This window comes from Hyperolius riggenbachi, chromosome 2 (genome assembly GCF_040937935.1).
Source record: "Hyperolius riggenbachi isolate aHypRig1 chromosome 2, aHypRig1.pri, whole genome shotgun sequence".
NCBI classification, from domain to species: Eukaryota; Metazoa; Chordata; class Amphibia; order Anura; family Hyperoliidae; genus Hyperolius; species Hyperolius riggenbachi.
Window position 1 is genome coordinate 521,180,045 of NC_090647.1, and position 25,660 is coordinate 521,205,704.

The 25,660-nt window shown below is 44.9% G+C and overlaps 1 protein-coding gene across 4 annotated transcripts in view; it reads right to left on the bottom strand.

Annotated features, from left to right (window-relative positions):
* The window catches only part of APP (amyloid beta precursor protein), a 323,251-nt gene that overhangs the window by 107,622 nt on the left and 189,969 nt on the right, over positions 1-25,660 (bottom strand). For all 4 annotated transcript variants that reach the window (XM_068270592.1, XM_068270590.1, XM_068270589.1 and 1 more), the window contains exons 4-5: positions 17,906-18,018; positions 10,361-10,551 (exon numbers count right to left, since the gene is read on the bottom strand). In XM_068270592.1, coding sequence (XP_068126693.1) covers positions 10,361-10,551; positions 17,906-18,018 — 304 coding nt within the window. The remainder of the gene's footprint in view (positions 1-10,360; positions 10,552-17,905; positions 18,019-25,660) is intronic.

Below are 25,660 nucleotides of genomic sequence, written 5' to 3' on the forward strand. Positions count from 1 at the left end.
GGGGATGGGACAGAAATACTGTAAAATGAACAAAAATAGCCCCCCAGCCATTTTTAGCTACAATGCAGAGACTAGTCCAGTGTTTCTCAAACCTGTCCTTGTGACTCCCCAACAGGTGGGGTAATTAGTGCCTTAGCTACATGGAATCCACTTAGCTGAGACACTAATTACCCCACCTGTGCATAAGTGAGGTTGCCTGCAAAACATGCACCGTTGGGGAGTCACGAGGAGAGGTTTGAGAAACACTGGACTAGTGTATGGTCACATGCGTGAGGGTGTGGCTAGACTTAAAATGAGTGACATTGCTGCCCTTCCACAGAAAGACCTTGCCCAATTATTGTACTGATGATCTGGATGATGTAGCAACATATTTTTTAAGTATGTAATCTGTACTCTTTAGCCCAGTAAACACCTCACAAGTACCCTCTTCCTGCATGTGCAATTAGCAGCACACAGAAAACTGCGCTGCAAATCTAATGCTGGGCATACATGGCTTGATTTTGCCACTTGATTCTCTTGCCCTATCAATTCCCCAGGAAATTCTATTATCTTCCGCTTGTTTTTCTTATCTTTTTCCATTGCCCTCAATGCGAAGTTGAGTGCGTAAACGATCAGGCGGGAGTTCGGACATATACAATAGTAAAGCACATATTAAGTGGCCTCATGCTCCATTTTGTCTTGGTTCAAACAATAACAACTTTATTGCACACACTTTTATCAGGTCACAAAAAGGCTCCTTTAAGGAACCAAGTTCGGACATGTTGGTAAATTATCTATCGAGCCATCTAAATGACTCAGAATCGAGCCGTGTATTCCCAGCATAAAGGAGAAACACCTGAACCATTCAGAAAAATTGCACACCAAATACTCGCTACTCGCCGTGCTGACAGGAAGGCAGGTGCAGGTGGTTGTCTCTGTAGATATATCCAAGATAACTCATTGAAAATAATTGCTAGGACAATAAATAAGTCTTGTGATGTACAGATCTGGGGGAATTGTCATTCCATCAACAGGAGTGGAAGATCAATTTATTGTATTGGGAAACTGTACAGGATCTTCTCAAAAAATTAGCATATTGTGATAAAGTTCATTATTTTCTGTAATGTACTGATAAACATTAGACTTTCATATATTTTAGATTAAAATACACACAACTGAAGTAGTTCAAGCCTTTTATTGTTTTAATATTGATGATTTTGGCATACAGCTCATGAAAACCCAAAATTCCTATCTCAAAAAATTAGCATATTTCATCAGACCAAAAAAAGAAAAGTGTTTTTAAAACAAAAAAAGTCCACATTCAAATAATTATGTTCAGTTATGCACTCAATACTTGGTCGGGAATCCTTTTGCAGAAATGACTGCTTCAATGCGGCGTGGCATGGAGGCAATCATCCCGTGGCACTGCTCAGGTGTTATGGAGGCCCAGGATGCTTCGATAGCAGCCTTAAGCTCATCCAGAGTGTTGGGTCTTGCGTCTCTCAACTTCCTCTTCACAATATCCCACAGATTCTCTATGGGGTTCAGGTCAGGAGAGTTGGCAGGCCAATTGAGCACAGTAATACCATGGTCAGTAAACCATATACCATTGGTTTTGGCACTGAGAGCAGGTGCCAGGTTGTGCTGAAAAATGTAATCTTCATCTCCATAAAGCTTTTCAGCAGATGGAAGCATGAAGTGCTCCAAAATCTCCTGATAGCTAGCTGCATTGACCCTGCCCTTGATAAAACACAGTGGACCAACACCAGCAGCTGACATGGCACCCCAGATCATCACTGACTGTGAGTACTTGACACTGGACTTCAGGCATTTTGGCATTTCCCTCTCACCAGTCTTCCTCCAGACTCTGGCACCTTGATTTCCGAATGACATGTAAAAGTTGCTTTCATCCGAAAAAAGTACTTTGGACCACTGAGCAACAGTCCAGTGCTGCTTCTCTGTAACCCAGGTTAGGCGCTTCTGCCGCTGTTTCTGGTTCAAAAGTGGGTTCATGCTTCCATCTGCTGAAAAGCTTTATGGAGATGAAGATTTCATTTTTCAGCACGACCTGGCACCTGCTCACAGTGCCAAAACCACTCGTAAATGGTTTACTGACCATGGTATTACTGTGCTCAATTGGCCTGCCAACTCTCCTGACCTAAACCCCATAAAGAATCTGTGGGATATTGTGAAGAGAAAGTTGAGAGATGCAAGACCCAACACTCTGGATAAGCTTAAGGCCGCCATCGAAGCATCCTGGGCCTCCATAATACCTGAGCAGTGCCACAGGCTGATTGCCTCCATGCCACGCCGCATTTAAGCAGTAATTTCTGCAAAAGGATTCCCGACCAAGTATTGAGTGCATAACTGAACATAATTATTTGAAGGTTGACTTTTTTTGTTTTAAAAACACTTTTCTTTTATTGGTCGGATGAAATATGCTAATTTTTTGAGATAGGAAATTTGGGTTTTCATGAGCTGTATGCCAAAATCATCAATAATAAAACAATAAAAGGCTTGAACTACTTCAGTTGTGTGTATTTGAATCTAAATATATATGAAAGTCCAATGTTTATCAGTACATTACAGAAAATAATGAACTTTATCACAATATGCTAATTTTTTGAGAAGATCCTGTATAATCAGCTGAAGCTCTCAGGGAAACCCATTACATCACATGTCCAAAGAGGTCCCCCCATGGGGGAACACTAACATGTGAGGGCAGTAACATCCTTTAACTGCCAGCAAAGGGAAAGGGGGGGGGGAGGGGAGGGGAGTCTATACATTGTTATTCAATGTATCCATTCACACCCGTCCGTCTGTCAGGATCTGGATCCGGTCTGCGGTCCGGGCTGCGTCCAGGATTTTTCCAACATGCAGCATTTTTCCGGAATGCAGGCTCCGGCCGCCGCACCCGACGCGGAACCTGACCATTTTCGCCGCACCATAGGAAGTGATGAGAAACAGAAGTTTCTCATCACACTGGCAATAGGAACGGGTGCTTACGGCGCCCATCCTTTGCCATATGGGGGGTCCAGGCATGAACAGATGGGGGGGGGGGGGGGGAACGGCAACGCTGACAGGACAACAGCCCAGGTATGTTTATTATTGTATCGTGGGCTGTTGTCCTGTACTGTGCGCGCTGTCCCCCCCCCCCATGCCTGTCTGTGCTGCCGCGCAGGGGTGAGCCTGGGGTGCCTGGCACCTGGGTGCAATTTTCCTCTGGCGCCTTTGGGAGTGGTTAAAATAACCGCGCCCAACCACATAACCACACCCATGTCCTGCCTAATCACACCCACACCTTCCACCTCTTTACGCATGGATGTGATACCCCATTCCTACCCCTCTTCCATGGGCTTGCTCCTGGCTGGCTTTGGCTTCCTGCGAGTCTGCTAGTCTCTGGACTGACTCAGGCTGAGAGACTCTGCGAGTGCGACGCAGTCACACACTGCGGATTTATGGCTGCCTGCGGCCACCCTACTCTCGCTCGCTGACGTCGGCTCCTCGCCCCTGCCAAGCCCAAGGTGGGCTGCCTGTATCTTTCCCGTTGTGCCACGCAGCCTGCCAGTGTTGCCACCCTTTCACGTTATTTTTACTGACAAATACCTAAAAATTTACTGACAAAAGATTATTTTTACTGACAAAATTCCCCCACTAAATGCACATAAGAGACAGCTTTTCCCCATGTAAATGCACATAACAAGAGACCGCTTTTCCCCATGTAAATGCACATAACAAGAGACCGCTTTTCCCCATGTAAATGCACATAACAAGAGACCGCTTTTCCCCATGTAAATGCACATAACAAGAGACCGCTTTTCCCCATGTAAATGCACATAACAAGAGACCGCTTTTCCCCATGTAAATGCACATAACAAGAGACCGCTTTTCCCCATGTAAATGCACATAACAAGAGACCGCTTTTCCCCATGTAAATGCACATAACAAGAGACCGCTTTTCCCCATGTAAATGCACATAACAAGAGACCGCTTTTCACCAGTAAATGCACATAACAAGAGACCGCTTTTCACCAGTAAGTGCACATAACAAGAGACAGCTTTTCACCAGCAAATGCACAGAAGAGACAGCTTTTCACCAGCAAATGCACAGAAGACACAGCTTTTTACCAGCAAATGCACAGAAGAGACAGCTTTTCACCAGCAAATGCACATAATAAGAGACAGATTTTGACCAGTAAATGCACATAATGACAAACAGCCAGTGTCCCCAGAATATATAGCCAGGGATATATGTCCCCAGTATATGTAGGCAGGGGTATATGTCCCCAGTATATGTAGGCAGGGGTATATGTCCCAGCATATGTAGGCAGGGGTATATGTCCCAGCATATGAAGGCAGGGGTATATGTCCCAGCATATGTAGCCAGGGGGTATATGTGCCCAGCATATGTAACCAGGGGGTATATGTGCCCAGCATATGTAGCCAGGGGGTATATGTGCCCAGCATATGTAGCCAGGGGGTATATGTGCCCAGCATATGTAGCCAGGGGGTATATGTGCCCAGCATATGTAGCCAGGGGGTATATGTGCCCAGCATATGTAGCCAGGGGGTATATGTGCCCAGCATATGTAGCCAGGGGGTATATGTGCCCAGCATATGTAGCCAGGGGGTATATGTGCCCAGCATATGTAGCCAGGGGGTATATGTGCCCAGCATATGTAGCCAGGGGGTATATGTGCCCAGCATATGTAGCCAGGGGGTATATGTGCCCAGCATATGTAGCCAGGGGGTATATGTGCCCAGCATATGTAGCCAGGGGGTATATGTGCCCAGCATATGTAGCCAGGGGGTATATGTGCCCAGCATATGTAGCCAGGGGGTATATGTGCCCAGCATATGTAGCCAGGGGGTATATGTGCCCAGCATATGTAGCCAGGGGGTATATGTGCCCAGCATATGTAGCCAGGGGGTATATGTGCCCAGCATATGTAGCCAGGGGGTATATGTGCCCAGCATATGTAGCCAGGGGGTATATGTGCCCAGCATATGTAGCCAGGGGGTATATGTGCCCAGCATATGTAGCCAGGGGGTATATGTGCCCAGCATATGTAGCCAGGGGGTATATGTGCCCAGCATATGTAGCCAGGGGGTATATGTGCCCAGCATATGTAGCCAGGGGGTATATGTGCCCAGCATATGTAGCCAGGGGGTATATGTGCCCAGCATATGTAGCCAGGGGGTATATGTGCCCAGCATATGTAGCCAGGGGGTATATGTGCCCAGTCTAGGTAGCCAGGGGGTATATGTGCCCAGCATATGTAGCCAGGGGGTATATGTGCCCAGCATATGTAGCCAGGGGGTATATGTGCCCAGTCTAGGTAGCCAGGGGGGGTATATGTGCCCAGTGTAGGTAGCCAGGGGGGGTATATGTGCCCAGTCTAGGTAGCCAGGGGGGTTTATGTGCCCAGTCTAGGTAGCCAGGGGGGTATATGTGCCCAGTCTAGGTAGCCAGGGGGGTATATGTGCCCAGTCTAGGTAGCCAGGGGGGTATATGTGCCCAGTCTAGGTAGCCAGGGGGGTATATGTGCCCAGTCTAGGTAGCCAGGGGGGTATATGTGCCCAGTCTAGGTAGCCAGGGGGGTATATGTGCCCAGTCTAGGTAGCCAGGGGGGTATATGTGCCCAGTCTAGGTAGCCAGGGGGGTATATGTGCCCAGTCTAGGTAGCCAGGGGGGTATATGTGCCCAGTCTAGGTAGCCAGGGGGGTATATGTGCCCAGTCTAGGTAGCCAGGGGGGTATATGTGCCCAGTCTAGGTAGCCAGGGGGGTATATGTGCCCAGTCTAGGTAGCCAGGGGGGTATATGTGCCCAGTCTAGGTAGCCAGGGGGGTATATGTGCCCAGTCTAGGTAGCCAGGGGGGTATATGTGCCCAGTCTAGGTAGCCAGGGGGTATATGTGCCCAGTCTAGGTAGCCAGGGGGGTATATGTGCCCAGTCTAGGTAGCCAGGGGGGTATATGTGCCCAGTCTAGGTAGCCAGGGGGGTATATGTGCCCAGTCTAGGTAGCCAGGGGGGTATATGTGCCCAGTCTAGGTAGCCAGGGGGTATATGTGCCCAGTCTAGGTAGCCAGGGGGGTATATGTGCCCAGTCTAGGTAGCCAGGGGGGTATATGTGCCCAGTCTAGGTAGCCAGGGGGTATATGTGCCCAGTCTAGGTAGCCAGGGGGGTATATGTGCCCAGTCTAGGTAGCCAGGGGGGTATATGTGCCCAGTCTAGGTAGCCAGGGGGGTATATGTGCCCAGTCTAGGTAGCCAGGGGGGTATATGTGCCCAGTCTAGGTAGCCAGGGGGTATAGGGTCCCCGTTTAGGTAGTTAGTGACAGGAGCGCTGCGCTCCGCTCCCCTCTAGCCGCCGCTCCCCCCCTCACCTTTCCGCAGCTTCAGACCTCAATCAGCGGGCGACCCGACCAGTGAGAGGGCGCTGGATGCACCCGCTCTATATGCGGAAGTGATGTCACTTCCGCATATCAGTGCGGCGTGCTAGGTCCTAGCTCCCGCCCGCCTGATCGAGGTCTGACGCGGCGGCGCCGGCTGCTAGAGGGAGGAAGGGAGGGAGGAAGGGAGGGAGAAAGCGGAGACCACAGGGGGAGAGCGGCGGCCGGGCGGCGCCTCTCAGAGGCAGGCGCCTGGGTGCCTTGCACCCGCAGCACCCGCCCAGGCTCGGCCCTGCTGCCGCGCCTGTTTAAAAGTACAGTATCAGCAATCCGGAAGTGTTACTTTTTTGTCCGCAACCTGACCGGATCCTGAGGGATCCGTACGGCCCCAGTACGGGACCCGGACCCCCCCGGACCCGGACGTACGGCCCGGTTTCACACAAAACGCAAAGTGTGAACCGGGCCTAACCCAGGATTTAACTTTATCCCAATCAATAGCTGATACTCCTTTAACTGAAAGAAATCTTAACCTTTTCTCAAATAGATCATCACAGATATCTGTACGGCTGATATTGTGGTGAAACCCCTCCCACAGTGATGTCATTGCTATGGTCCTGACAGTATCCAGTCTGTGAACCTTGTTGCATTGTGGGAAATAACTGCTGTTTCCAAATGCCCAGCAACCAGTATCTCCCAGTATCTCCCTGTGTGTATGTATACATAGCTCCCAACTGTCCCTCTTTTGAGTGACAGTCCTTTTTTGGGAACCTGGTCCCTCTTTCCTCCTCGTTTGTCCCTCTGTCAGGACTCCTATACAGATCTATGTAAATATGTGTATTTTATCTACTGCACACGGGCCCATACGCAATTCACTTTTTCACCTCAGTTTTCTCCAGGGTGATATTTTCACAACTTGTAAATAAAATGCCTTTTAAAACACCAACAAGCAAACGAATACTCAAAATAATTTTCACAGCACTTTTACACCTACTTTGTGGTACTTTTTCCATTATAAAGTGCTAAAAAGTTATTTCAAATCAAAGATGAAATAATATCTCCTAGGAGAAAACTCAGGAGAAAAAGTGAATTGCATATGGGCCAATGTGTCTTACTGACTCTAAACTTTATTCATATCCTTTAAATTGATATAGTTCTCATTTTCAAATGTTACAATGAAGGAAAATGAACCAGGATAGAAAGGACCAGTGTGATATAAATTACGAAACAACATATTTTTCTTATGAAATCTCTATGGTACACGTCACTAGGGGTGTGCCAAGGGCGTGATTAGGGGAGTGCCAGGGGCGTGGCTTGAGTGTCCCTCTATCTCCAAAAATTGGGAGTTATGTGTATATCAATAAGAAAACAACATTTTAACCTATCACGTTGTTAGTGGGTGTGGTTATAGGTAATGGCAGTTGGTGCTGTCTGTTTTTTTCATGTCTGCCAGTAGTAAAGATGATGACGTGCAGGCTGATTGTGGATCAAACATCATGAACAAGTTACATGGCGAATATCAATAATTTCTTGATCTCACTTCTATTTTTTAACTTCTCACTTTGGAATGTAAGGATTAATTTTTTTACCCTTTTTGCTAAAGTTCCTCTTTAAAATACCTCCCTAGCGATACTTGGAATAATAGATTTCTGTGACAAAGTAAGGCCGCTTATCCACAAAGAACGATTTTCACCACGTTTTTAGTAATGTGGTGCAACGTGATCTGCTGGGAGATCAGAAGTGCTTAGAATGCTCTGTCTGATGTCCCCATCGATTCACCATGGAATCATAATGCATAGTTGCCGACAAAAACTCGCAAACTTACTGCTATTTCCATTCAATATGATGAATAGAATCGCATGGATGAAAATCTCATTGAAAAAGAGCTGATCCGAGTGAGCAGTGGGGTAAATAAGGGGGCTATCAGAATGAGCGCTTTTCGGATCGCCAGTGCTTTAAAAAGCGATTGGGTACTGAACCCTAATGGGTGTTCCCACAGCAAAGTTGTGATTTTTCTAAAATCGCAAATGCGCTGCATGTAGCATTTTTTAGAGCGATTCAGCTTGAATGAAAGAGCAAAAACGCTTATTCATTCAAAAAAATCGCTCTAAAAATCGCTATTACAAGGTCAACGAACACGGGGGCCCCACAAGGCTGCGTCCTGTCGCCAATCCTGTTTTCCCTCTACACGAACAACTGCAGATCCAGGGATAACTCTGTCAAGGTCATCAAATTTGCAGATGACACCACCATCGTTGGTCTAGTAACAAACAACGATGAGCAGGCCTACCGCCAGGAGGTTGACAGAGTTTCCCAGTGGTGCAGGGAGAACAGGCTGGTCCTCAACTCATCCAAAACCGTAGAGCTGATTGTGGATTTCAGGAAGCATGCCCTCTCTTCCCCCCCCCCCCCCACCGATCTTTATCAACGGCACCGAGGTCGAAAGAGTAACCAGCGTTCGCCTTCTGGGCACCACCATCTCCAAAGACCTGAGCTGGAAGGCAAACACAGCCGCGACCCACAAGAAAGCCCAGCAGAGGCTCTTCTTCCTCCGCCAATTGAAGAAGTTCGGCATGGCACCAGAGCTACTGACGTGTTTTTACACAGCCACCATTGAGTCCGTCCTCTGCTCCTCCATCCTATTCTGGTACGCTGGCTCCTCCACTAGGGACAGGTACAAACTTCAGAGGGTCATAAGATCAGCAGAGAGAATCATCGGCAGACCTCTCCCTTCGCTTGCCCACCTCCACAACGCCAGACTACGCTCAAGAGCACTGAGGATTGCCGGCGACCCCTCTCACCCGGGCCAGCGGTTCTTCTGTAGACTCCCGTTAGGCCGTAGGTTTCGGTCCATCGCCACCAAAACCTCAAGGCACAGGAACTCTTTCTTTCCCTCAGTTGTCACCCTCCTGAACTCCCTGTAGGTCATTCCATCCCCTCCACCACTGCATTCTGAACTGCACCTTGCCGCCCTTTTATTTTGCTTTTTGCTTTTGTTGCTTGTATCATGCTCTGTTTTTTGTTCTTTGTTTTTTGTATTGATGCCCTTCTGCATTTTATGCCCTGTTATCAATACTTTTTAACTCTACTCTGTTAATTTGCTTGTGCCAAACCCAATTCCGAGCATGACCTTGTCGTGCCTGGCGAATAAACTGATTCTGATTCTGCTAAGTGCTAGCAATAGAGAGTGTGGTGTGCACTAACTTGGAGGGGCGATTGCGCTCAAGATCACTACATGTCAGGCACTGAGGAAGCAGGCCAAGACCCGCAAAACGCGTTGTCATAACATGCATGAATAAATATATTTTTTCCATTACACTTAGTTTGACCTTCTGAGAAAGTAAGACATACACTTCTCACTTATTCTGTAGCCTATAGTTGTCATTAATCATCAAGAGCACCTCCAGTGTGTAGGTACAGATTATACCCTTTGGAGTTCAAAAAGACATGAGGACTTTTTTTTTCATATTCTGAACTATTCAAGGAGAGTGACCAACCTGCATCTGCAGCAACAGACCTGGGACACAGAGCAGGGACGGCTATGAGGGTGGTTGCAGGTTCTGCAACCCACCCTTGTGAGTAATATACACTTATCTTATATACCAATCCACCAGGCGATACCGCACCACTGGGCTTCTGCTTTCTCTCATTCACAGATACTTGGAGGTTATGGGTAACCATCAAAAATCCTAACTTCTAGAAGAACAGTGATGAAACGTTCAACGGGTCATCATTTCTCTGTGTGGGAGCTAAATATACAGCAGGCATGTCAGTGTGAAATTAAATCTGCCATAAACTATCTTTTCAACACTTAAAACCAAAATTAAGACTATGGGACTTCAGGAGAGTTTCATTTAGGATTTGTTGTAAAATTATTCATCTCATACGTTCACTTTCACTTCAGGTTTGCTTTAAAACTTTTAAAGCCCCAACCACCTTTATTCATTTGAATACCACATCTGTAAATAGGATGACTTGCATATCACTCACCTTCGGTCAGCGTAGTCAGCGTCAGCCCCTCCCCACCACACATCGGAGTCATCCTCCGCATCAGCAGAGTCGAAGTTGTCATTTTCATCAGCAACAGGGCAGCAGACGAACTCCACTCCCCGGAACTTGTCAATGCCACAGGGCAGCAGCATGCCGTACTCGTGAAGGCTCATGGTCCTCTCACTGCAAGACTGGAGAACAACACAGAACAACAAGGTTACGTGGCTTCCAGAACAGATGCCTACAGATTATACAGACTGACAGGACACTGGCATAAGGTCCGCTTTAACATACTATCCTCCTCAATATATACTGGTTTCTAATATACTTTTCGTATTTAAAGAGAAACCGTGACCAAGAATTGAACTTCATCCCAATCAGTAGCGGATACCCCCTTTCCCATGGGAAATCTTTACCTTTTCACAAAGAGATCATTAGGGGGCTCTGTATGGCTGATATTGTGGTGAAACCCCTCCCACAGTGGGATATTAGGACCATGGTCCTCACAGTTTCCTGTCTAAGAACCTCATTACATTGTGGGAAATAACAGCTGTTTACAGGTGGGTCCAACAGCCAAAAAAGCAAGTAGCATCTCCTTCCAGTGACATCACCCGCCCGCAATAAAAATGTCACCATGTGGTAAATGTCAGAATGTAAATCAGGGAGAGGAAAGATTTTACAATGGGCAAACGCTGACTAAATCATTTATACATAATTATTGTAAAAATGAAGCATTTTTTTATTATATTATTTTCACTGGAGTTCCTCTTTAAAGTGCCGTATTTTTCAGACTATAAAAGGTAGCCATACATAGTACAATTTTTCATTTTGTTTCGATTAGATAATTTAGTTTGATTATTCCGTTAGATCGAATATAAAGATTTTTCCAGCATGTCCGATCAGATTTTTCTCGAAAAAAATGGGATAATCGTTCGAATTTCTTGATCGAAAAAAAAAAAAATATATTTTAAACTTTCTTTCAATCATTTAGATCGAATAAACAGGAAAATCGAACGTTTTTATTGTATCGTGTATGGGCACCATAAGACGCTCCTGACCATAAGACAAAAAAAAAAAGAGATAAAAAGAAAAAAGTATAATGGGGAGCGCAATGACCACTATTAAGTCTGATAACACCAAATGGTTGTGGGGGAGCCACCCTGAGATGTCACTATTACGAAAACAATCTCAGTGTCTTTCACAAAATCAGATTTACTTTATTGATAAGTCCATAAATACAACCATAAAAAATATTCCTTATCCCCCCTAAAACTGTGAATATGACTAATAACAGCTGCTATAACTCCCACACATCCAGACACAACCATGCATACTGGTGGCCACCACAAATGATAGAACACTGTAAACTGGCTACACTCCAGGGAAAGTCCTCAGGATTTTGATTTCCAGTATATCAGTGTCCATCAACTGCAACAGTAGATTACAAACTGCATGGCGTGAAATAGAGTTTAAGGAACCTCGTAGTCGTGATCAACACATTGCCTGGTAACCAGCATTTGATATAGGTAGCCTCCTACATGGATAGCCTACATGCACTTCAGAGCACACTCCTGTCCCTTTGATGCACTGCACATTGGTCATATACCAAACAGCTTCAATTGAGGATCTTTAAAGGAAACCTGAACTGAAAATTAAAAGTCAAAATAAACATACACAGGTCATACTTACCTCCTGTGTAGTCTACTCCTCAATCTATTTCTCCTCTCCTGTATCATGGTTGTCCACTGTGATTAAGGGAATTCACTATCCTCCATTTTAAAAATGACCATTACCTCATAACAGCTTTCTGGTAAGCACACTGTTAAACTGTAATATTGCCCACTTGAGCCATAGGGAAACATAGATTTACCTGGCACATCAGTTGTCCTCTCAGCTATAACTGACAGCTACTGATATATACTGTAACTGAGAGCAACTGATATATTTCCGTTCTGACAAAATGTTGTCAGAACTGGAAGGGATTGTTGTCAGAAGTAAATGGTGAGCTTCTGAGAGGAACTGATGGCAAGGTAACTATGTAATGTTCATTTGAAGTTACCTTGTGTGTTTATTTTAAATAATTTTACTTAGTTCAGGTTCCCTTTAATGCATTTCATCGGGTTTCACACCACCCCGCCCCATAAGGGACGCATGGCCTCTTTATATAGGTAGCTTCCTAAATCATTTGTGCACATGTATCCAAGCACTGATACAGTTAGTCATAAAGCCCAAAGCGTAAGCCGTACTTCACACAGCATTAAGCAAGTTACTTGCAGATGCCCCACCGGGGGTCTCACCACCACTTGGTTTGCATCCACTAAGATCTGTCCATCCAGGGCTCTATGCGTAGTAAGCATCGCCTGTACATATTGTCCATGTCCTGTGCTGCCGCTATACAGTTGGTTCACTCAGGCAAGTGTACACACAGCTCAGCTGTGTAGCTGCGAGGTGCTGGTCTCAGCCGCTTGTGTCACCGGCTGTGATCACCGTGATCATTTGTGGTGGCCACCAGTATGCATGGTTGTGTCTGGATGTGTGGGAGTTATATCAGCTGCTATTAGTCATAAACGGCCATTTATTTACAGTTTTAGAGGGGTATAAGGAATAATATTTTTCATGGTTGTATTTATGAACTTTTCAATAAAGTAAATCTGATTTTTTGATAGACAGATTTTTTTCGTAATAGTGACCATAAGACGCACATAGGTTTAGAGGGCCAGGAGAAAAAAATATACTAAACCTGGTGCATCCATGGTGCGGGGGCATCTTGTGGATGTTCTGCCCCCAATTGTTGTGTCGTCCTCCTGTACCCCACTCCCTGTGTGTGCCAACAGCAGCCGCTTGCATCACTCACCGAACACAAGGGTGCCCACCTGAACAACGGCTCTGCTCTTGCTCACTCCTTTCCACCTAGTGGCGGTTGCATGCGTAATGACGTGACCAGGAAGTGCCGTCACTAGGGGGAAGGAGTGAGTGAGAGAGGAGAAGCCGCTGTGCTCCGCGGGGCACCCTCGGGTAGGGTTAGAGATACAAGCCGCTAATTACAGCACACACAGGGAGAAGAGCGAGGGGACATGGAGGAAGACACAAAGGGGGCCACGGAAGCGGGCACAAGACATATGGGGAGTGCAGGGAGTTCCCGACATGTGGCGGTTCATATAGATGGGCAATCGTAAGTCGTGGACATCCTGTATGATGTATGACATGACGTAGGGACCTAAAGAATAAAATGTGTCTTATAGTCTGAAAAATACGGTAATAATGAGCACAAGCATGATAACTGTTAGAGTAGCGGGACTTCAGGAGACCATGTATAATAGTTTATGTTCCTTCCCACCAGTTCTGCATGTTTGTAACGAATGTGACAGCAGTAGAACAACTCATTTCATTCAGCCTGCAGAGTAAAGGAATCATCCAATAGGTGGGCTTGTCTGGAATGTGGTTGTGGCGGAAAAAAAGTGGATCAGGGGAAGAAAAGATGAGAATAGCAAGGGGTCTTCTCAAGACAAGTTTAGGAGAATCTTTTTGTGAACTGGTCCTTCTGGAAATCACACTACCCTGGAACCCTACCCTGCAAAACATTTAGTAGCTCGTAAACTTTGGCCTCGCGTTCAAACACTACCTGTTTTTCAGCTAGCATTTACCTCTAGCTTTTGAGAAGACTTCATGGCTAGCGATTAGGTCAGTCTCTGGTCTCCACACTGATTTGTCGGCGTTTAACCGCCTCTGGAAACAACATTTTGCTTCTGAGAGGAGATGCCGGGATCTACCGCCAGGCTTTCATGAAAGCCTGCAAAAGCCGGTTCTGAGCGCTCCCATTCACTTGAATAGGGCAGCGCTCCATCCCGAAAAACGTTGCGGCTAAAACGATGCATTAAAGGCTGCAAAACCATCCGTGTGAACCAGCCCTTACAACTGGATTAAAAGGAAATAAATATGGCAGCCTCCATATCCCTCGTTACAGTTGTCAGGAATTGAGTGAAAGATTGATCTGCAATGTTGGTCTTTAAGTGGTCATAATCAATCGTTAGATCGATCAAATGATGATCGTAAACAAAATTGAGAGATAATTGAACAGTATTTGGCCAGTTTTACTCCGTTGCAAAAAAACAGCTGCCAGCTGATCCAGGCAGCAATCACAATGCCGGATCTGGATGCTGCTTTTGTATTGGTGATTCAGAAGGTACTTCAGACAGAGAATTACCATAATCACCAACTAAATAACATTTAAAGTGGACCTGAACTCAGAACTTCCTCTCTGCTCTAAAAGATATGCAACAGCATAATGTTTCAAGAAAAACATTTCTTTGTTACAGCTGATATAAATCCTGCAGTAAATCTGCAGTGTGTCTACTTCCTGCTTTCATGGGGTTAATATTCTGTTTACAAATTAGCTGCTCTGCTGAAACAGCCAGCTGAGAGATCAAACTACACTTGTGATTAGTGACAGATGAGGGGGGGGGGGGGGGGGTTAGACAGGCTAAACTTTCTAAATACATACAGGGTGCATTTCTCTGTTTTCCTTCTGTCCTGTGCAAGATTTCAGGTCCACTTTAAACTATATCTGGGGCCGGATTTACCATAAGGCACTGTAGGCACATTCCTACAGGCGCCTGATAATGAAATGGCAGCTCACTCCCCTCCCTGAGTGCCTTCCTCCCTCCTTCCCTATACAAAGCACCATGGTGAGTGTAAATGAGAGGTTACTTGCCCAACTCTCAGCATTCCACTGATGAGATCTACCTTCAGCTTGGGGCACCTCTAGATACTTAAAACTGAGGGTGCCTTTGGATAACTAATACTAAAGAGTACCTGTAGCTACCTACGCTGGTCAGGGAAAGTAAGGGAGGAGTGACAATTGGGCCAGCTAGCACATTTACGTTGTTGTTGGAGGGTGAAGTCTAGTGCCTATAAGCTCCTGTGATGTAAATCCGGGCCTGACTATAGCTGACTATAGCTGCAGTGAAGTAGGCCTTGCCCCATCTGTGTATACATCAGCGTACAGCAGCTTTGGAATGGAGAGGCCCTGGACCACCGGCCACTACGGCAGAGAGCAGTTCCTGGTTCAGATACACCCTTGTTGCCTATATTGTTAGGCTGCCTGATAGTGCACGGAGCTCAGGCTACCAGAAACTCAGCTGGAAATGGCAGTTCTAGACTGAGGACCACAAGGCACTGCTGCTTAGCAGGCAGATTTGTATAAAGCCAGATTTCTCGCAGATAAGACCTTATTCTATTTTACAGCACCAGCATACAAACCCTGGCAGCAAAGGGCACCTTCCATATTCCCCTCACAACAGATCTCCCTTGAAGTACTGACTGTTAAATCCCAACCTGTAAAACCCTTTAAAAATAGCAAATGACTCAAGCATGCAAAAAATGCACAGATGTTTCCGTGCACCTGGTCAAAGACTGAAAGCAGGGACTTTTACCAAAACACATCTCACAACATAGAATGGAGTCTGAAATTCAGGGATAGTTAAAGGACCACTCGAGTGAAAAAAAAAAAAAAGAGACAGTTAAAATCTGACAGAATTGACAGGTTTCCGACTAGACCATCTCCTCAGGGGGCATTCTCAGAGTTTTCTTTGTTCTCAAAAGCATTTTCTAAACGGAAATGACCCACTTTAAATTCTACAGCACACCTCCTCAATCGCACTCCCAAAGGCTGGAACGTTTTGCACCTGCATAGCTGCAAGTTTTATGAACTGCATAGGTGCAGAATGCTCTCGGCTACGACGAGCAATAATTGAGAAGGCGCACGGCTGGGGCAGCACATGGGGCGACAGCAACACGTGGGGTGCAACGGAAGGACAACAAAGGACTTGATAGACTTCCCAGGTAAGTAAATGTCAACTTTTTTCTTCAATTAAAGGACAACTGGAGTGAGAAGAATATGGAGGCTGCCATATTTTTATCCTTTTAAACAATACCAGTTGCCTGGTAGCCCTATTCATCTATTTGGCTGCAGTAGTGTCTTAATCACACCAAAAACAAGCATGCAGCTAATCTCGTCAGATCTGATGATAAAGTCAGAAACACCTGATCTACATATGCTTGTTCAGGGTCTATGGCTAAAAGTATTAAAGGCAGAGAACAGCAGGATAGCCAGGCAACTGGTATTGCGTAAAAGGAAATAGATATGGCCTCCTCCATATCCCTCTCACTTCAGTTGTCCTTTAACCTCCCTGGCGGTAATGATTATTTCCTGATTTTAGAGTCTTTTCTGAACGTTTCAGACCCTAAAACCAGAAAAAAATCATGCCGCTAGAAAGACTGCAGCAGCTCCGGCACTCACTCACCTCCCTGGGCTCCAGCCCTGCAATTTCCCCTGCGTCCTCCGGGTGGCCCTGTAATTCTGTAGTGAGATCACTGATGGCGATCTCATCAGAGTGATTCAGAGCCTCCATGGAAAGGAAGTGGAATGACTGCCTGCGTCTGGATCCCCTGGGAGGTGAGTAAAAATGCCCGCTGCGCGCTATTGCTCTGTATTGAGCTTGCGGCGGCTAGCCCAAGGCCTCAATTCACTAAGCTTTATCCAACACTTTATCAAACGTTTGATGATTTACCTCATGGGTAAAACCTAATTTTGAATTTACTAAAGTGTTATAGATTTATTAAACGTTTTATCGATAAAACATTTGATAAATATATAACACTTTAGTGAATTCAAAACTAGATTTTACCCATGAGGTAAATCTAAGTGTTTGATAAAGCTTAGTGAATTAAGGCCCAAGTGTAGCTCGGGGTTATCGTCAGGGAGGTTAAGGTTCCCTTCAAGAAGGTCAATATTTATTTCATATTGTGATATTAGTTTTTGTCATTTAAAAGATTTGTCGGTTTTATTATTAAACTTTATTTATAAAGCGTTGTGCACTAGATGAGAGAGACATTACAGGATTAAACAACATTACAGCGATTAAAGAGAAACTCCAACCAAGAATTTATTTTATCCCAATCAGTAGCTGATACCCCCTTTTACATAAGAAATCTATTGCTTTTCACAAACAGACCATCAGGGGACGCTGTATGACTGATATTGTGGTAAAACCCTTCCCACAAGAAGCTCTGGGACCTCGGTACTTTTGGCAGTTTGCCACAATGTAACAAGGTTCACAGACAGGAATTAGCTGTTTACAGCTGTCTCCAACGGCCAAAACAGCTAGGAGCAGCTACATAACCTGCCCACAGTAAAAATGTCACCATTTAATAAATGTCAGAATGTAAATAGGGGAGAAGAAAGATTTTACAATGAGCCAACACTGACTAAATCGTTTATACATAATTATTGTAAAAATAAAGCACTTTTTTATTACATTATTTTCACTGGAGTTCCTCTTTAACATGCGTACACAAAATAGTGCTGTAACAAACAATGGTGCGCAGTTTGCAATGTAGGGGTAAGTATAGCAGATGAGTCACTGAGTCCATATGGTGGAGGAGAAGAGCAAATGTGTGGGAGGGTCCTGCCAAATCTGCTGGAACATTGTTGTGGTGTGAGATGGGATCACCTGGTATTGGTCATTAGAAACACATTTCTATTACCTCTTTGGCAACTGTGTGCCAGTGCAGGTGACTCTCACAAGTGTCCATCCTTTCCTGGTGGAGGAAGCGGCATTTGTCGGGAACCAGAAGAGCGTCGCTCACAAACTCTCCAACTGCAAAAACAAAAAGCAAAACAGCTGGAAGTAAGAGAATCTGTAATGTCGCATTATAAACATGCAATTCCAGCCATGTACACATTTTATGCCACATTAAACTTCAAACCGTTTGCATATTACGCAGCTGTAAACCTCCTCCTGTGACTTACTGCTGCGTTTAACTTACATTATTAACACACTGCAATAACTGGCTTCCTTTGATTCATTATGAACATGCAATGTGTCTAATATATAATGCAAGGCAAAGATTTGCCTGCTTAATACACACACAGCGCGTTCACCATAAATCCAGCCCTGACGGGTTTATTTCTCATTACAGGCTGGTGGGAGGAGTCAAATACAGAGGCTCTGTCTATACTACTCGTTTAAAGTCCAAATTATATCAAGCAGACATAAAGCCAAAGAAACAAATAAGTTGAACCTAGTGCACAGTAACCAAAGTAACAACCAGAGCATAACTTAATGTGGACCTGAACTCGCAACATCCTCTCTGCTCTAAGAGATACGCAACAGCAAAATAACCGTTACAGAAAAACATGTCTTTGTGACAGCTGATACAAATCCTGCAATAAATCTACTGTGTGTCTACTTCCTGCTTTCATGGAATCAGACAAAGGGTTAATATCCTGTGTGAACAAAATTAGCTCCTCCGTCGAGTCAGCCAGCTGACACAGCTGAGAGATCAAATTACAGTTGTGATTAGTTACAGATGAGGGGATTAGACAGGCTAAACTTGAAATACAGACAGGGTTTCTTTTCTCTGTTTTCCTTGTCCTGTGCAAGAGTTCAGGTCCACTTTAAATAGGCCAGGTGCCCCCAGCAAGATTCAGAAGAACTCAATTGCGTGCAAACCTCTACAGCAGTGCCTAAGGCCAGGCAACAGGACACCTACCGTATATACTTGCATATAAGCTGTCCCGCGTATAAGTTGAGGTATCTACTTTTGCATCAGAAACCAGGGGGAAAAAAATAATCGACCCACGCCAGTACAGCCCCCCCCCCCCCCCCCCAGTAGCCAGAAGTGCCCCAAGGATGATACAGCGGTGTCTCAAGACGCCATTAGATGGAGTCATAGACATGAGACACAGCGATTGCCACACAGGAAGAAGATTATTGCACCACTGACACGTCGCTTGCACGCTCTGCTCCACAAGCCGGGGACACAGGTAGTATTCAGCAGCACATTCTGCACACCATGTTGCAGGGGATGGAGGACACAGACACAGCAGGGAGTCAGCTGGCAAGAGTCGGATCACTAGTGCACGATCCTTACGCTCCTCTGCCAGTAAGAAAACCTGCTCCACCATCCGTTCTGCTCCACTGACTCGCATATAAGCCGAGGGGGGAACTTTTCAGTACATTTTTTGTGCTGAAAAATTAAGCTTATATGCGAGTATATAAGTTACGTATAACGTCTCAGGGCGAATATGAAGCCACACGTATAATTTACGGACATGGGGGGGTCCTCTCTGCTTTTTGGTGATACCAAGCGTACAACTTGTCACAAATTGCTGTCAGGAGTCGCTTAACTTTGTCAGTTCAGCAATTCCGCCTCATAGCGGGACGTGCGTCCGGATAAGGAAGGGGATCGCTGGCAGATTGCTAAACATCAGCTGAACGGCGCCTTGCTTTGCCGAAACATGGAGAGGCCTGCGCTTCAACACTGAAATAATAGATGTGCCTTCTTCAAAGCCGGCAGCTCTATCGCAAAAGCAGCAGAAAGTTTACAGACAGCAGCAATGACCTTACTGCATCTGTGCAGGCAGGCGTGATGTGCCAGGCTTGGGAAAAACAGAGTTATGATGCCTTCAGAAGGCTCCAAAGGCTTGGGATAAAAGTTTTCTTCTTCAAAGTGTACCGGTCATGGAAGAAATATGGGAGCGGTCATTGCTGAAATCATCGTCTGGCTGTAAGAACAGTAATCCTGCGCACATGCAACCAGGGTGGCGGTAGGTGGGAAGAAATCCCTCCTACATCCCTCCTACAAAGATTTTGAAATAGATTGATGTAATCTCAACAAGAGACAAATATGCTTTTTTTCAGCCTTACAGCCTTGGTAACTAAATGGGCTCAGTCAGCAGTCCACGGAAACGATCAAAGCCTGTTTGCAGACATGTCTACGTGGCCAATACTCCTAACCCATGTGGCCACTGTCTGTACTCTGTATTGTTGTAGACGCCAGCCAATAATGCATTTAGGGAAAGGATATGGCTGGGGTGGAAGGAGGTATGGTCTAGGTGGCCCATCCTCCTACCCCATGGGACCACTGTCTGGGCTCTGCATTGGTGTAGATGCCAGTCAATAATGCAATTAGGGAGAGGCTATGGCTGGGGTGGAAGGTGGAATTATCTAGGTGGCTGATACTTCTACCCCATGTGACCAATGTCTAGGTTCAGCACTAGTGCAGATGCCAGCCAATAATGCAGTTAGGGAAAGGATATGGCTGGAATAAAAGGAGGTATATAGTTTATGGTATGGGCTATAGCTTAACTGGTGTATCCTGAACGCCAGTTAAATTTGAACTCTCCTTGGTACCAAGGAGAGGGAAAGCTGTACCCAGGAGGGAGATAAACTATTCTGTGATTTGCTAGACTAACAGAGCTGCTCTTTAAGAAGACTAGTAAGCTACAAGTTGTGATTTGCTAAACCCAACTTCTGCTTCATTCACAAAGGTTACTTAGATGATTTTTTTTTTACTCAATGAAGTCCTCTGATCTCAAGAGGACAAAAGCTGTGCAGCACTTGCGATGATCTGCAGTGTATTTGCACTAAACATGGTTGATATACAAAGTACCACAGCACAATATGGCTGACTCTGCGTTGGAGCAGGGAGTGTGTGTGTGTGTGTGTGTGTGTGTGTGTGGGGGGGGGGGGGGGGGGGGGGGGGTGTGGGGGGGACAGGCAGTGACAATAAAATGCCAATAATTCCTGAGACGACGGACGCTATTTTCAAATTACGGGCCACATACCTTCTTTTATGAAGTACACGTGGGAGAGTTGCAGCTAGGCTTGTTCTAATAGAACGTAAGTTAATTTGAAGGAAAATTAGAACTGACCCCCAGGTCAAGAATTATTAAACCATCAAAACAGCTCCATCAAAAGAAATCTCTCCACGTTTTCACACCTCATATATCGTCTACTGGTTCACGGCCTTCTAGATTATTGCTCGCTTGTCAATAAAGCTTTATGAAGCCTTCAAAGAAATAAGGGCTGCCTTCTCCATTATGGGAACCTGAGTCACAACAGACGTATTTTACAGTGGTTGCTGCCAGGACAGAGTTGCTGCCAGTTACTAAACTGGTGCAAAACTAATATCACGTTCTCAATTTTTCTCACAGGATGTTTGATAGTTTCTTAACTTGCTAGGTGCTGAAAGAGGTTACATAGTCACAGTCATATACAGTCATTATGAAACCTCTATTATTATTATTTAGTATTTATATAGCGCTGACATCTTCCGCAGCGCTGTACAGAGTATATATAGTCTTGTTACTGTCCCTCGAAGGAGCTCGCAATCTAGTCCCTACCATACTCATATGTCTATATTGTATAGTGTATGTATTAGTTTAGGGCCAATTTTTAGGGGGGAGCCAATTAACTTGTATGTTTTTGGGGTGTGGGAGGAAACTAGAGTGCCCGGAGGAAACCCACACAGACACGGGAAGAACGTACAAACTCCATGCAGATGTTGACATGGCTGTGATTCGAACCGGGGACCCAGCGATGCAAGGCGAGAGCGCTAACCACTAAGCCACCGTGCTGCCTAAAAGTAGTTAAAGTCAATATCTGGTTTAAATAAATATAGGGTTAGTGTACTTAATTTGAGCACTTTTATCTTTTGGTGGCTGCATCTGAAGAGGTATTTTTTTTTTTTTTTTTTTTTTTTATCAATAGCGTGGGAAAACTTCTCCCATAAAATCTCCTACACACGCCTGACTTAAAGGATACCACAACTGAAATGTGACATAATGAGATAGACATGATAAGAAATTCCAACTATAAAACACTTTCCTAGCAGAAAATGGCTTCTGAGAGCAGGAAAGAGGTAAAAAAGGGGAATTTCTTATCAGTGAGGGTCACACTGTAGTCACTTCCTGTCTGAGTCAGGACTGAGTCAGCCACTTACATACCTGATATTTAACTCTTTCAGGCAGAGAAAGAAAAAAAGGAACACAGCATAGTTATCTGTGTGCGAGGCACTGTACATACACATGTCTATCTCATTATGTCACATTTCAGTTGTGGTATCCTTTAAGTCAAGCCAAACTCTATGCGGATGTAATTCTATGAAATTTTTAAGTACTCAACTGTTTAGAGATGATAAAAAGTTGTACGGTTCTACACTATGTGGTTCCTTTAATTTGAGGCTTTTGCAAGAGTATCTGGTTTTACAATATGAAGAGGACATTCTAGCTGAGATCTACTTCTGATGTTGATGATAAGGCCAGTAAGGTGGGGAACAGCCTAGTCTTCCAGGGTGTATGCTGACCTACATATAGGTCCTTTGATTCGGTGGGTCATTTTGCATCGGGTGTGGTGGTGGATCATCTGCATTATTGTATGAAGATTATAACAAGCTGCCTATGGAAATAGCCTGAACTTTGATTGGACGTTAGTCTGATGACCTACATGTTGTTGTATAACCAGGGGGGCAACAATAGACTCTGCAAGGGATGCAGCCGCAGGTGGGCACTGGAGCTGCAGGGCACCCCATGGGGGAGAAGATTCCTTTTCCTGTGCTGAGAGACTGACAGCTAAGGGCATAGAGAGAAAAAAAAAACTTTCTGCTCTCTGCACAACTGTTCTAATGACTGCATCTGCTCAGCCACCGATAAGGAATCATAAAATGTTTTGTAGACAGTCCATATTCAGTGTTCAGCCGGCTCTTGTGTACAACGCCCTGCCCCCAACCTCTCTGCCCCTCCCCAAATGCTCTGTACTGTAGTGATGCTGATATAGTTTGCAGAGTGCAGAGCCAGTTCTGCTCCATCAGTGATGGTCACGAGTGAGAGTAATAAGCAGAAGCTGGGAGCACACCCGTCTGTCGTTTTCTGCACACCACGGCCCATATGCAATTCACTTTTTCTCCTGAGTTTTCTCCTAGGTCAGTGATCTGCAAACTTGACTCTCCAGCTGTTAATGAACTACAAGTCCCACAATGCATTTTCCTTCATGAATCATGACTGTGGTTGTCAGACTCCTGCAATGCATTGTGGGACTTGTAGTTCCTTAACAGCTGGAGAGCCAAGTTTGCAGATCACTGTCCTAGGTGACATTTTTAAATTTGTCAATATAAAGAAAAACTCCGACCAAGAATTGAACTTTATCCCAATCAGTAGCTGATACCCCCTTTTACATGAGAAATCTATTTCCTTTCACAAACAGACCATCAGGGGGCGCTGTATGACTGATATTGTGGTGAAACCCCTCCCACAAGAAACTCTTGAGTAGGTACTCCTGGCAGTTTCCTGTCTGGGAACCTTGCTGCATTGTGGGAAATAACTGTTTACAGCTGTTTCCAACTGCCAAAAAAACATGCAGCAGCTACATCACCTGCCAACAGTAAAAATGTCACCATGTAATAAATGTCAGAATGTAAATCAGGGAATTAAAAGATTTTACAATGGGCAAACACTGACTAAATCATTTATACGTAATTAAAAAAGTGCTTCATTTTTACATTACATTATCTTCATTGGAGTTCCTCTTTAAACAACCAGCAAGCAAGAAAACACTTGAAATAATTTTGATACTCATTTTTCACCTAATTTTTGTTACCTTTTTACGCGCAAATTTCTGGAAAGCTACTGTATTTTGAGGCCTTGGTCACATCTAAAATCGATATAGCTGACGCCAGCAATTTTCGATTTTGTGGGAGATTTTTTTTTCTCCTCCAGGCGCTCAGGTGGGCACTGTGTTTTTTAAAAAACGCTTTTCTAAGCGATTTTGCAGAGCGATTGCATTTTTTTCACTCCCTGACGCAAGTCAGGAAGTGAACTCTGATCCGGAAAAGAATACATACAATTTATTCTTAAAAACAGGAATGCAATCGGGATTTATGAGCGTTTTGCGTTTTTCCTGTACCTTCCATTCAGGAAAAACAGCTAAAAAATGGTACAGGCACCGCTTTGCTGAGCGGATCGGAAACAAACCACTCGGATATGAACTCTCTCATAGGGAATCATTGCACAAGCTTATTGAGGGCAATTTTGTAAATTACCTGTGTCTGAATAAAGGGCAAAAACGCCCTTAGTGTTATCGAGCCCTAAAATGATGAGAAATTATCTCCTAGGAGAAAAAGTGAATTGCATATGGGCCCATGTGTGTCAGTATGTGTGAAAACATGCACGTTTTGTCACAGAGGCTAATGTAATGGATAGAGAATATGCGCGCAGTGCTTCACTGCTGTGCTTTTAGCTGCATTGGGAAAACCCATTCAAGGGTGCACTAGCCAATTGATTAACATTGGTTCCCAGTTTACCTGTGCAGAAAGCGAGGTGGATCAAAAGTTAGTGATTTCTAGTTATGCTCCTGTGTGTAGCGCTGCCTTATAAAACTAGAATACTGACAAGCCCTTGTCAGTAATCTTTGGAGGGTCCATAAGCTAAAACAGCGGACTGTAGGACGCCATGGGAAGCCTCTGTAGGATCCACAGGCTTCCCTCTTAGATACCATGAGTATGTGATTTTGTTCACGAGTTTCAGCTCCATTACATTTTAAAGAGACAAAATTGCACTTGGAAGAGTTGCTTCATTTGATTGTTAAAGCAGATTGTAAAGCGCATTAGAGAAGTGACAAGGGATACTCCGTGAGTTTATGAGGACAGCTCCTATGGTGATCCTTGTGATTAGTGTAATAGCGGGTCACAAGATAATGGAGGCATTGTCTGCGCAGAGCCCCGGATTGCCTGGAGTACGGAGCTGCGCAGGATGAAGTCATTGATAAAGACAGAGACAGATTGTACATTTTTGGTGTTCTGTCATCTGGCTTCGCATCTCCAGCAGCTCATAGAATTAATGTGTCATCAATAGTTAGAATGATTGACGCAGGAAGGCCGTCCAGTCTTCAGGCCAGATAGCAGCCTACAAGCTCTGATGTCCAGAAAGCAGAGAATGACCAGCGCTCCTAATGAGACAAGAAAGAGCCACATCCAGGGAGCAGCACTCTCTACAAGCTCATTAAAGCCTAGACCAACTTCCAGCAAAACTTATTTCATCTTCGGAGAGTGGGGAAAGGGTTAGAGCCTATTTTGGATTTCAATTTCTGGTCATGTTCCTATTTGGGATAATTTCACTGTGCTGACCTTTCTGACCAGGTCAATGCCAGCTTTATAGTATATGACAAATATCTAACATAACCATCACATCTATGACCCTATGTCCCGGCACAGGGTAAATTGTTTTGGGCAATTTTAATCAATCCAAGCCAAAATGCATGTGTGATACCTTAAAGCAGTGTTCCCCAACCCTGTCCTCAAGGCCCACCAACAGTGCAAGTTTTATGGAAATCCACAGAGGTAATTAATCAGCTCTGCTGACACACCAATTACCTCACCTGTGCATGTTTGTGGGCCTTGATGACAGGGGTAGGGGAACTCTGCCTTAACCAGTTAATGACAAGCTGACTTATAAAAACGTTC